Source organism: Leptopilina heterotoma, unplaced genomic scaffold, assembly GCF_015476425.1.
Source record: "Leptopilina heterotoma isolate Lh14 unplaced genomic scaffold, ASM1547642v1 Lhet_90, whole genome shotgun sequence".
NCBI classification, from domain to species: Eukaryota; Metazoa; Arthropoda; class Insecta; order Hymenoptera; family Figitidae; genus Leptopilina; species Leptopilina heterotoma.
This window is the reverse complement of record NW_025111194.1, coordinates 79,670-91,753: the sequence shown is the minus strand read 5'-3', so window position 1 is coordinate 91,753 and position 12,084 is coordinate 79,670. Positions and strand designations below refer to the sequence as shown.

At 29.6% G+C, this 12,084-nt stretch overlaps 3 protein-coding genes across 4 annotated transcripts in view; 2 read left to right on the top strand and 1 right to left on the bottom strand.

Annotated features, from left to right (window-relative positions):
• The window catches only part of LOC122511880 (UDP-glucosyltransferase 2-like), a 38,482-nt gene that overhangs the window by 12,995 nt on the left and 13,403 nt on the right, over positions 1–12,084 (bottom strand). The window lies entirely within an intron of this gene.
• On the top strand, positions 890–4,046 carry LOC122511883 (lipase 3-like). Its single transcript, XM_043627434.1, has 8 exons — positions 890–1,211; positions 1,476–1,674; positions 1,930–2,044; positions 2,161–2,407; positions 2,791–2,949; positions 3,038–3,122; positions 3,230–3,372; positions 3,448–4,046. Exons 1-8 carry the CDS (start codon positions 984–986, stop codon positions 3,622–3,624), a joined length of 1,353 nt encoding a protein of 450 aa, XP_043483369.1. The 5' UTR covers positions 890–983; the 3' UTR covers positions 3,625–4,046.
• On the top strand, positions 5,171–9,988 carry LOC122511884 (lipase 3-like). The gene is made up of 8 exons (XM_043627436.1): positions 5,171–5,450; positions 5,636–5,834; positions 8,343–8,457; positions 8,593–8,839; positions 9,041–9,199; positions 9,293–9,380; positions 9,517–9,659; positions 9,732–9,988. Exons 1-8 carry the CDS (start codon positions 5,283–5,285, stop codon positions 9,897–9,899), a joined length of 1,287 nt encoding a protein of 428 aa, XP_043483371.1. The 5' UTR covers positions 5,171–5,282; the 3' UTR covers positions 9,900–9,988.

Sequence of the window (12,084 nt, the reverse complement as noted above, 5' to 3'; positions counted from 1 at the left end):
CAATATGATTAGATTCATAGATGTTTTTCATCATTTTATTTTATAAAAAAAAAAAAAATAATAATCGATGTCGTAACTTGAATTTCAATTACAAAAATTCTGAATGGATTAGTGTTTTGTCAGTTTATATAAAAGATAATTTTTGTAAACATCGACTTTTTATCAAATTACTAGATATTTGTGATTCAAATCTTGACAATTTTCCGTAAAATAAATATTAAAAAAAAGTTACAAAAATGCTACTAGGTCAAGAAACTTCTACTTGTAAGCAACGTTTTCTTTTTTATTTACTAAAAGAGGCTGTAAATTAAATTAAAATTAAATTTTTCGATAAAAAATTTTGTTTTAAATTATCTTTTCGAGGAAAATCGCTAATTTCTATAATTATACTTTGTTATAGTAAAATTTATGAATTGTTGGATGTACACGATAAAGAATTTATCAAAATGCATATCTGTTTTAACCTTCACGTCAACATTTCAAAGATCCCAAAATTTTAGACTTGATCCGAATCGATATTAATCTGGATGCAACAAATCCTTTATATCTGATGATTGTACTTTCATTATTAATTGTTTTAAATTATAACAAACAAACAAATTATTTAAAAAAGTTAAATTTCTAAAATAAATTCTAGAATTTTCTATGTGTTCAAAATAAGTTTTTTTTTAAATTGAAAAATTTAAAATTTAAGAATTAAATAATATTGATAATTTTAGAATTTCAGAAAGTGGAAATTTTCTTCGATTTTTATCGTTTAATTATTAATGTAATTGTATAAATTATTCATGTTCTCAGAGTTTGTGTATATAAAGAGATGATTGAGTAATCGGTTAAATAAGGAATAAAATTAAAATTACCGAACCGCGTATCAGTCATGATGATAAAAAATATGTTAAAGATTAGGAATCAAAAATATTTTAAGATTAGATGAATATTTGTTTGATGACAATCATTACAAGGAGTATAAATTTAATTGCAAAATGTTTGTCACATTTAGTATAATTTTAAATTTTCTTTCCTTTCCCCTATTAATAATGTTGAGACACGGTAAATTATTTCCGGTTACCGGCGTTCTCTTTCTCGTCATTAGCTTGACGAGAGCATCAGTGTTACCGGAAATTGAAAATTTTTCACTTTTCAATGACATCGACGAGAATGCATTCGCCGATGCATTGAAGAATCCCAGTGAAGACGCTTACCTCTCAACTGTAAGTTTTCACTTTTCTGTTTATTCAAATTTTATTTATAATTAATTAAAGAGTAATAACTGAACTAATGAAATTTTTTAATTCAACAAACCATATATTTATTTAAATAAATTATTTCTATCCTTAATTATTTTTTTGAAAATCATTTTTCGTGTTCTTTTTTGTCAAACAATTATCAAAACGAATCAAAAGTGTTCGTTTTGATAACTGTATGTAAGAATAAGAGAATGAAGAAGAAATAAAGGTAACATTATTTTTGTGTAGGTGGAATTAATCGGCAAATATGGCTACAATGCCGAGTCGTACACAGTTGCCACTTACGACGAATATATTTTGGAAATGCACAGGATAACTGGACCGAAAATAAATCCGGATCCAAAGGGAAAACCAGCGATACTTTTAATGCATGGAATCGTTATGAGTTCATCGGATTGGATAATTTTGGGTCCAGAAAAAGCACTCGGTAGAACAAATTTCCTTTATTTTCTTTTTATAATTAATACAAATTAAAAGCATTGTTTGCTATCAATAAGTATTTACTTGAATCAAGTGATTCTTATTCAAATCTTGTATTTGAACGTCTATAATTTCAGAATCTGAAGCAAGTGCAATTCAAATAAAAAACATTTGATACAACTAAATATTCATATAACGGATAATTTAAATTAATTTATTTTTTTTGAAAATCGTTATTTTGAAGATGAAATAAATTTTGTAGGCTACATCTTAGCGGATGCTGGATACGACGTTTGGATGGGAAACGTTAGGGGCAACACTTATTCACGAAAGCATTTGAAGGAATCTGTTGTTGACAATGCTTACTGGCAATTCAGGTCAATATACCTACGCAATTCAAATATTTTTTTTAATTTACAAAAATTAATATAAAGAAATTCGATTGCTTTTATAGTGAAGAAAGATGATAAGAATGTATTTTTGAATTTCACAGTTGGCATGAAATTGGTTTACGGGATCTACCGGCAATGATTGATAAAATTTTGGCAAGTACTGGTCTCGAAAAAATTTCCTACATTGGACACAGTCAGGGGACGACAATTTTCTTTGCAATGGCCGCTGAGTTGCCCGAATACGCCAACAAAATTGTATCAATGCATGCTCTCGCACCTGTTGCATTTTGCAAGCACATGAAAAGTCCCCTCCTCAAATTTATGGCCAAGTTCAGCCATTCCCTAACAGTGAGTTCACTTCTCTTTATCAATTAATTTCAATGATTTCAATTTACATGAAATCTCTAACTTCTCTAACCTTTGTTAAATCAAATCAATTTTATTTAAATTAAAACTCATTAAATTTAGGAAAAATTAATATTTTCAGATAATTTCAATTTTTACAATTATAATTACTATTACTAGTTAATATTAATTGAACTGCCGGATCGTAGAAGAGCATATAGCCAATGTAATTCAAATTACGATCCGGCGGTTCAATTATTATTTATAATAATAAAAAGGCCTTTTATTAGAAAATAATCTAAAGGCGGTTTAAAAAAGCAAATATTATAGTGTTTACCTTTATTTAGGTATTTGAGACTAAGTTTTATTCTTTCTAAATTTCCTAGACAGTAACAAAATTCTTCGGCATTAACGAACTTCGCTTGACTCAATCATTTTATGATAAATTCACTTCAAAAGTCTGTGACGTGAGCTCTGCCCTTCAACCATTGTGCAGTAATTTATTGTTTCTGATTACTGGTTTCAGTCCAAATCAATTAAACATGGTGATTATTGTTCAAAATATTATAATCAACACAAGAATATTTATTATAACCAGTTTTAATTGAAAAGAACATTTTCTTTTAATCTTAGACAATGCTTCCCGTAATTTTGGGACATGTGCCAGCTGGTGCATCTGTGAGACAAGCTGTTCATTTCTCCCAACTCATGAACAATGGTATTCATTCTGCGTTTATTTCTCATCTTTATTAATTAAAAACAGTTTACATACTTTATTTTTATTTATTTATTTTAGTTATAAATATTACTTTTTATAAATTGCAGATTACTTTCGACAATATGATCTCGGATTTTGGCAAAACTTTCGAACGTATGGAAAATTCAGTCCTCCGGATTATGATTTAGGACGAATAAAAACACCTGTATCCCTTCATTACAGTGTCAATGATTGGCTCACGCACACAAAAGTGCGTATCATTTTTTGCAAATTAATTAAATTAAAAAAGCTTTTTAAACAGAAATTAATAAACAAATATTTTCAGGACGTGCAAAAACTCTACAGCAAATTGGGCAATCCAATTGGAAAATTCCGCGTCCCACTGGACGAATTCAATCACTTGGACTTCCTTTGGGGAAAAGATGCGAACATTTTACTTTACGACAAAATTTTAAGTCTGTTGTCACGCTATAAAGATGTTGCAGTAAAAAAACAAAAATAAATATTCAATTGTAATTTATTTCTATAATGTATTGTGATTATTATTTTTATATATTATGATTATGAATATATATAATTTTTGATAAAAATGTACTGAATTTTTTTCTCTTCTTATATTTAAACTTCTTTTTTTATATCCTTAGAAAAAAATTGTTATTGAAACAAAAAATTATAATGAAATTACTTCTTTAATTATTGTATTCTTCGGTGTATGTCAGGTTGCATATTTTGTACACTTTTTGTCAAAATTAAAAAGAAAAAAAAATTAACAACTGTGATGCGTCATGAAGAAAGGGACCTAAGAGGCAAAATTTTACAGGTTGTGTTTGTTTTCTTTTTATCTTTAATAAAAATTTCTTTTTTAATTTTGTAAAATAAAAATTTATTTTATTTGGATAAATAAAAATACTTCAACCTTTGAAATCTAGTGCATTCATTGAATTACTCTTTTCCAATGACATTTTTGATTGATGAAAATCTTTTAACAACGGTAATTAACTGTGATTCGTAAATTCTTTGTAATAAATCCAATATGCCTATTGACATATGAATAATCCGCATCCCTCCAACCCACGTTTTTTTAAAAATATTTTTCAAGATTAAAACTCGCGGCCTCTAATGGTAAAAAAACTAAAATTTTCTACTGTTTTTCACCACTTTAAAAATTTGTTTACTCAATACTTTAAAAAAATTATTCATGAATAAATAATAAATAAAATAAAAACAAACAATAAACGAAAATATAAAATAAATTACTGAGGTACTAAACAATAATAATAATTATTATAATTATTATTAAGAATAGTAATAATATTAACTAATTAGTAATAATTAACTTCTTAATCAAATATTTCTTTACTCATAAAAATAATTATTTAATTAATTGTTAATTAGTGACATAAACATTTATTCAGCAATTACAATGTTAACATGTTGTATTGCAATTAAGATTGTGCTTTATTATTAACTTTATATATTTATAACAATTCGATTGATTTTTTTCACCGATAATGCATTAATTATTATCTTGAACACCTGCTACAAATTTATCAACCATTTCCACATAATTATCTAAATTATCCGATAAATGAAATGTCCGTCGTCTCAGATTTTTCTTTTTCTTTATATAAAACATTTTTTTATTACCAATAAAAACCTTTTTATAAATAGAAATAATTTAATGAATTAAGGTTATTTGTATTAAAACTTCTTGAAATTTAATTTATTAATTGAATAAATAAATCTAATTAATTAAATTTAAAAAAATAATTTTTCTTTTTATTAATTTAAAAGAAATTAATGTCTATTCTATTGAATGGAATTTATTTTACTCGTGTGAAAAAAATGAAAAGTTAAACAATATTAAAGAAAATAAACAAAACAAAAGGAGTCAAGTCATCAAAGATAAAGAACAATTTTTTACGCCTCATTAGGTGTGTAATTGCTCTTCTCTTTTTAAAGATAAATATCAATTAATACAGAAAAGGGAATTATCGATATTTCCACGGATTATAAACAGTGATGAGTAAAGAGTCTTGTCGGATATATTAATTTGTCATTTGAATAAATAGGGGCGACACACAAATCTATACAGTTTATTAAAAATTGTTCCTAAAAGTATTTTTTGTCAAATTTAATGAATTTGTGAAGTTGAGAAAAATGTTGCAATACAATAAAAAGTTAATTTTATTCATTTTTCTTTCTATATGTTCTACTAGAGCAAAAGATATTCTAAAGTTCAATCATCCCGATTTTTTGGATGGAGTTAATTTAAAAGCTGTTGCTGAAGCAATGAAGAAATATAATCCAGATGCTTATTTATCTGTTGTAAGGAAATTAATTTAATCTTCAAATTATGTCAGTTTAGTTTCAAAACACAGATTTTCTGCAGATATCAATTTGAGAAAAAAAGTTGCTTCGCAACAATTTTGATACGTTTTTTTTCTCAATTTGATATCTGCAGAAAATCTATGAAACCAAAGTAGGAGATTTTTGAAAATTTTCTTTTACAGACTGAATTAGTTACGAAATATGGTTACAATATTGAGACGCATAAAGTGGTGACAGAGGATGAGTATATTTTAGAAATGCACCGAATAACTGGAACTAAAAATAATTCTGATCCTAAAGGAAAACCGGCCATCTTCTTGATGCACGGACTTTTTATGAGTTCTACCGATTGGATTGTATCTGGTCCAGGCCGAGCATTGGGTAAATCAATATGTTTAATACTATCATCAAAATCAAGAAAAAACACACCAACTAAAACAAAAAGGGACCCAAAACTCTTTATTTTTACGTAATGACCAATTAGATTTATGATTGCAATTTTTCTAATGAGATTCTTTCATCTTCTTCTTCCACTTGTTAAAAACCAGTTCAATAAGAAAAGCAAACACCGATGACAAATAACCAGCAGTAATTATTCCAGTCAACAAGAGTCGTATCTTCCAAGCATCGTCCGACTTCTGTAAGTCATCATCTTCCTCCGACTTAGCACCCAATTGACGCAGTCTGGTTGCATTCGGCACTTGCGTCATTCTCCATCTCTTCATTATTGCGAATTCCGTCAGTGCCCTGTGTATTTTTCGCATCTTCTCCACATAAGGTGATCCAGGTTCCAAATAAAATCCAATTCCCACAGACATTATATACTCTGGCACAACTTTCACGATATTCTGCTCGATATAAAATCCGGCGAACCATTCAGCCTGAGTCAATCTCATAATGCAAGTTATGTTCTTGTGCTCCAGCAGCAACTCCATGCACTCTTCTCTTGTCGTTGCTCGAGCATTGGTCAGCCAATTTGTAAAATCACTCTCATTAACGATGTCAGGCATTAGGGAAATTTTATTCTTCTCCGAACTAAACTGAAGACCACTAGTTATCAAATCATCTAAACTCTTTATCTCCCTCTCCTGATCCATTCGAAAATTAAAGTCAGTCAACATTTCAAAGACGTTGAATGAATAGTAATAATACATAATCACCAGGCAAATGAAAAGAATCCTCTCCTTCAATTTTCTAGGCTGCAAATCTACTGAGACCCCAAATAAAATTTGTATCACAACTGTCAAATTCCATATATTTCTCTCAAATTTCATTTTTCTTATCATTATCCAACTGATTATGGTAATTACAACAGTCAGCAAAATCGAAGAAAAGAAGGTTGTTCCAATCATAATTGATGAACTTTTCGACTTTAGATTTGGAGTCACAGCAACGTAGTGATCCAGGGTAAAAATTGCATCCTCCAATATGTTGTTCTTGCAAAAATTCCTCGCACTTGATATCGTTATGGGAATCAGTTGGATTATATTCTTTTGAAGTAAGGAATAAAGACCGGTTATTTTATCTATAACACAGTACAAACTACCCAATCCTTTAGTCGACGGAACTAATACTTGTCTGTAGTTCATCATTTTAGCGAAGATTTTTCCAATTTCCGCATCTGGACCCGAAATATCAACAACATGCCTTGACGAATTTCTTATTAACTTTATGTACGGCTGTCTATCCAGTACGCCAATCTTCAGTGGGTATCCGTTTAAATTTTTAAGTTTGTTAGGAAACAATGATGTTTTCCCAGAAAAGGGTCTCGTTTTGTATGAGGCAAATGGATTAAACTGGTGGATGACTGCTCGTTCTGCGGTAACATCAAGAATAGTGATGTCCAGGAACAAGTCTTGCCACATCTTTTGCATAAATCTGGCGTATTTCGAGGTTTGACTGGAATTCAAAAAGCGTACAATCAGACATTGCGGTCGAATGCGAGCGGTTGACAATTGTTTGATGAAAGACATTATCTTCTCGATTCGTTCTGTGCTGTTTTTGTCTGGAGATTCGACAAGAATGAACAGTGTTGTATCCCTTGGATTACTCAAAGAATTCCTCTTCTCGAGTTGCTGAATTTCTTGTTCTAAATAGAAGTCAGTGAAGTACAAGGTTGGCAAATGTTCTTGCAGTTCTTGAACTACTTTCAAATTATCAGCGTTTGCATAGTTAGTTAGCAGCATGATCTGGTAAATTCTAGGATCTTGTTTTATTGTCCTTATCACTCTTTGGGACCACTTAGAATTACTCTCTTGTTTCTTTGTGAGAATCTTAAACCCAGTCACATTCTTTTGACTAATTTTCAAAATTATCATTGCGATAAAAAGAAGAATAGTTTGTAACTTCATTTTTTGTCTATTTTGAAAATTTACGACTATCCTTTAGTTTTATAATTGGAAAATTGAAACTTCCAACGCTAATTGGCATCAACTCTCTAAACTCTACTAATGCTTAAACTTCACTACCAACTTGTATTCAGTGTTTCTTGTTTGCTACTTGGTATCTAAGCGATGACAATTTCAAAGAATAGTTTTATTTTTCTCTTATTTTACAGAAGGTCAGACTTGATAATAGGAATTACATTCCTTTTGTTTTTTATATTTTTCAAATTGATTTTTTACAAATAATGAAACAGGCTTGTTTTTATAAAATTCTTCAAAAATGCAAGTCTATAAAAAAGAAGATAAACAGTGGACTAACTGTAAATGATAATTTATTTTATATAATAATAAAATAATGAATAATTATATATTTATCTTTTACACAACATATGTGTGCTATAAAATATCGTTTTAAAAAAATTAGATTTGTTATTTATCTGTGTAAATAGATTTAAATTACTTAAAGGGTACTAATTAAAAGTTTCTATAAATTGAAAATTAAAAGGCTATATTTTATCCGACGCGGGTTACGATGTGTGGATGGGAAATGCGAGAGGAAATACTTTCGGCAAGAAACACATGAAATATCCAGTTAATACGAAGAAATTTTGGACTTTTAGGTATTATAAAAGACAAATTATTACATTCTAATTAAAGAATTGTTCGCTTTTTAAAAATTGATTTAGAAAATGAAGATTAAATTATAATATAATAGTTATTTAAAAAATGTCTAATAAATTATATTTATTTTTCAGTTGGCACGAAATTGGAAGGTATGATTTACCAGCAATGATTGACGTGATTTTAAATAAAACTGGCCATAAAAATGTCACCTACATAGGTCACAGTCAGGGCACGACAAGTTTTTTCGTAATGGCATCAACTTTGCCCGAATACAACAATAAAATTAAAACAATGCATGCTCTTGCTCCAGTTGCCTATTGTGGACATATGATTAGTCCCATCTTTCGATTTCTTTCCCTAATCGTTAAAAAAGTGCAGGTAGTCTGCTTGTTTTGTATATAAATTCAGAAAAAATAGTGTGTTTAAAGAAGCGTGCGCAGTATTTTCTTAATTTCTATTACCAAAGAGCGCAGCTAATTCTGGTTCTAAGATTCAATATTGCCTAAAATAATTTAAGAAGAAGAAGATTCAATATTAAAAAAACAGATGTAAATAATGTTTAATAATTAATCATTCTAGAAAGTAATGGACTTCTTTGGACATTATGAAGTAGCATTATCGCCACAATTTTATAAAAGATTCACATCAAAGTTGTGCGATACTGATTCCGCTCTACAACCAGTTTGCAGTAACCTACTGTTCATGTTTGCTGGTTTTAGTCAAAGTCAAATGAACTTGGTATAATATTTAAAAATCAATCTTCTTTTCTCCTCAATTTCTTAATCGCTTTCATATCATATTTTGAATTATTAAATCTGAATATTTTTTTAGACAGAATTACCTGTTCAGTTGGGTCACACACCAGCGGGTGCATCCATTTTTCAACTAATGCATTACGCTCAACACATAAATAATAAAAGTAAATCTGCAGTCTAAATTTATTCAAATAATTATATAGATATAGTCAACTAATAATTTTATTTTCAAATTTTCGACCATTTTTACCATTTCTATCAATTTTTAATTTATTTAATAAGAATTTAACATTTTTACAGATTACTTTAGACAATTTGATTATGGAGTAGTTGGGAACCTAAAGAATTATAAACAGTTATCACCTCCTCAATATGATTTAAGTTTAATAACAACGCCTACAATTTTCTATTATACATATAATGATTGGTTGGCTCATGTGAAGGTTTGTAATTTTTTTGTAATTTTGTAAATTAATTTAACTGATGAGTTTTACTTTTTTACACTAAACTTTCAGGACGTTGACAGAGTTTACAGTGAATTAAAAAATCCCGTGGCTAGAATTCGAATTCCTTTAAAGGATTTTAATCACTTGGACTTTATTTGGGGAACGGATGCCCGCAGTCTGTTATATGACAAAATTTTAAGTTTTCTCTCTCGCTATGAGAAGAATGTAAATTATTAGGAAACAAAATAATTTAGATGATAAGTTTATATTAGTGTAATATTAAACATATATTTTTGTACAATTTTTAATAAAACTTAAAATCTTTCTATGTGCTTCATAATTTATTAACAAAACAGTAAAATTTTCTACTACAATCTTTTCTTTAAAATATAAATCGAATATTACTGAATTAGAAAGTAGAAGTATTCAATCTATGTGGAAGTATTACGTATCTAGAATTTGCCGAAAATCATGTGGTTGGGATTTTTCAATGTCAAATAATTTCCCAATTTTTAAGTTTAAAGTCCAACATTTCTGAATTTTTGCTTCCATTTAACAAGCATCAGTTCAAGAATAAATAAAAGAAACGATGATAAATATCCAACAATCATTATCCCAAGCAACAAGGACCGTAACTTCCAATCATCAGCACTGTCATCCAAATTATGAAATTTATCTTTCGTTGCGATACCAAGTTGAAGATACCTTGTTGCATTTGGTATTTTCGAGATTTTCCATTTTTCCAAAAGTCCAACTTCCTTCAATGATCTGTGAATTTGTTCGAATTTCTCGACATACGGAGATCCTGGTTCCAGAAAAAATCCAGTTCCTACAGATGCAAAATACTCTGGAATGAATTTTACTAGATTATTTTCTTTGTAAAATCCAGCGAACCATTCAGCATGTGACAATTTCATAATGCAAGTTACGTTCTTGAACTCAACAAGAAATTCAATACACTCTTCTAAGGCTAATAATCGTCCTCTTTTCACCCAAGCTGTGAAGTTATCTTGATTAAAATACCCAGGCAAAAATGCTCTTGTATTTATTTCCGAACAGAACTGAAGACCGCTTTTCATCAAATCATCAATGTTATTGACCTCTTTCTCTTTACCCAGTTGAAAATTGAAATCCGTCAGAGATTCCAGAATGTGGAAAGAATAATAATAATTCACAGCAAAAAGGCATGTCAAGAAAATGCGCTCTTTTAATTTCTTCGACTGCATTCCTACTGAAAATCCAAATAAAATTTGGCAGATCGCTGTCCAATTCCAAACGATTCTGTCAAACCTTAAGGTCTTAATGATTATCACACCGACTGCGGCAATCAATAGAGTTAATACAATAGAGCAGTAAAAGGTTTTTCCAATCGTAATTGAATAATTGTCTGACAGCAGAATTGGAGCAACTGCAATATAGTGATCAAATGCAAAAATTGCATTCTCAATTACTTCCTTCTTACAAAATCTTCTGACTAAAGCACTCGTCACACAAATAAAATGGATTTCCCTCCTTTGAATCAAAGAGCAAACACCTGTCATTTTATTTATATTACAAGAGAAAGCACCAAATTCTTCTGATTCTGATGGTACCAACACTTGGCTGTAATTCATCTTTTCGGCGAAAATATGTCCAACTACTGAATCGGGACCAGTAATGTCAAAAGGATAATTTGTCGAATTGCGCTTTAATGTTACATAAGGTGGTCTGTTGATATAAGCCACCTTCAATGGATATCCGTTTAAATTCTCAAGTTTGTCAGGAAACAGTGATGTTTTTTCAGAAAATGGTTTCGTTTTGTAGAAAAAAAAAGGATTCAGCTGGTGGATGACTGCTCGTTCTTCGATAATATCAAGAACAGTGATGTCCAGGAACAAGTATCGCCACATCTTTTGCAAAAATTTAGTGTATTTTGAGGTTTGAGAGGAATTCAAAAAGCGTACAATCAGACATTGCGGTCGAATGCGAGCGGTTGACAATTGTTTGACGAAAGACATTATCTTTTCGATTCGGTCTGTGCTGTTTCTGTCTGAAGATTCGACAAGAATGAACATTGTTGTGTCCCTTGGGTTACTCAAAGAATCCCTTTTCTCGAGTTGCTGAATTTCTTGTTCTAAATAGAAGTCAGTGAAGTACAAGGTTGGCAGATGTTCTTGTAATTCTTGAACTACTTCCAAATTATCAGCTTTTTCATAGTCAGTTAGCAGCATGATCTGGTAAATTCTAGGATCTTGTTTTATTGTCCTTATCACTCTTTGGGACCACTTTGGATTTCTCTCTTGTTTCCCAGTCACAAAATTCTTTTGACTAATTTCCAAAATAGTCACTGGGATAAAAAGAAGAATAGTTTGTAACTTCATCCTGTGTCTGTATTGAAGAATTCTTTAGATACAATTGTTGCGCCTGCTGTTCAAAACAGCAT

Coding starts and splice junctions, on each gene's coding strand:
- LOC122511883 (XM_043627434.1), top strand. CDS start 984: ATGTTTGTCACATTTAGTATAATTTTAAATTTTCTTTCCTTTCCCCTA. Junction 1,212..1,475: donor AAGACGCTTACCTCTCAACT/GTAAGTTTTCAC, acceptor ATTTTTGTGTAG/GTGGAATTAATCGGCAAATA. Junction 2,950..3,037: donor GTCCAAATCAATTAAACATG/GTGATTATTGTT, acceptor TTTTAATCTTAG/ACAATGCTTCCCGTAATTTT.
- LOC122511884 (XM_043627436.1), top strand. CDS start 5,283: ATGTTGCAATACAATAAAAAGTTAATTTTATTCATTTTTCTTTCTATA. Junction 5,835..8,342: donor TGGTCCAGGCCGAGCATTGG/GTAAATCAATAT, acceptor GAAAATTAAAAG/GCTATATTTTATCCGACGCG. Junction 9,660..9,731: donor ATTGGTTGGCTCATGTGAAG/GTTTGTAATTTT, acceptor CTAAACTTTCAG/GACGTTGACAGAGTTTACAG.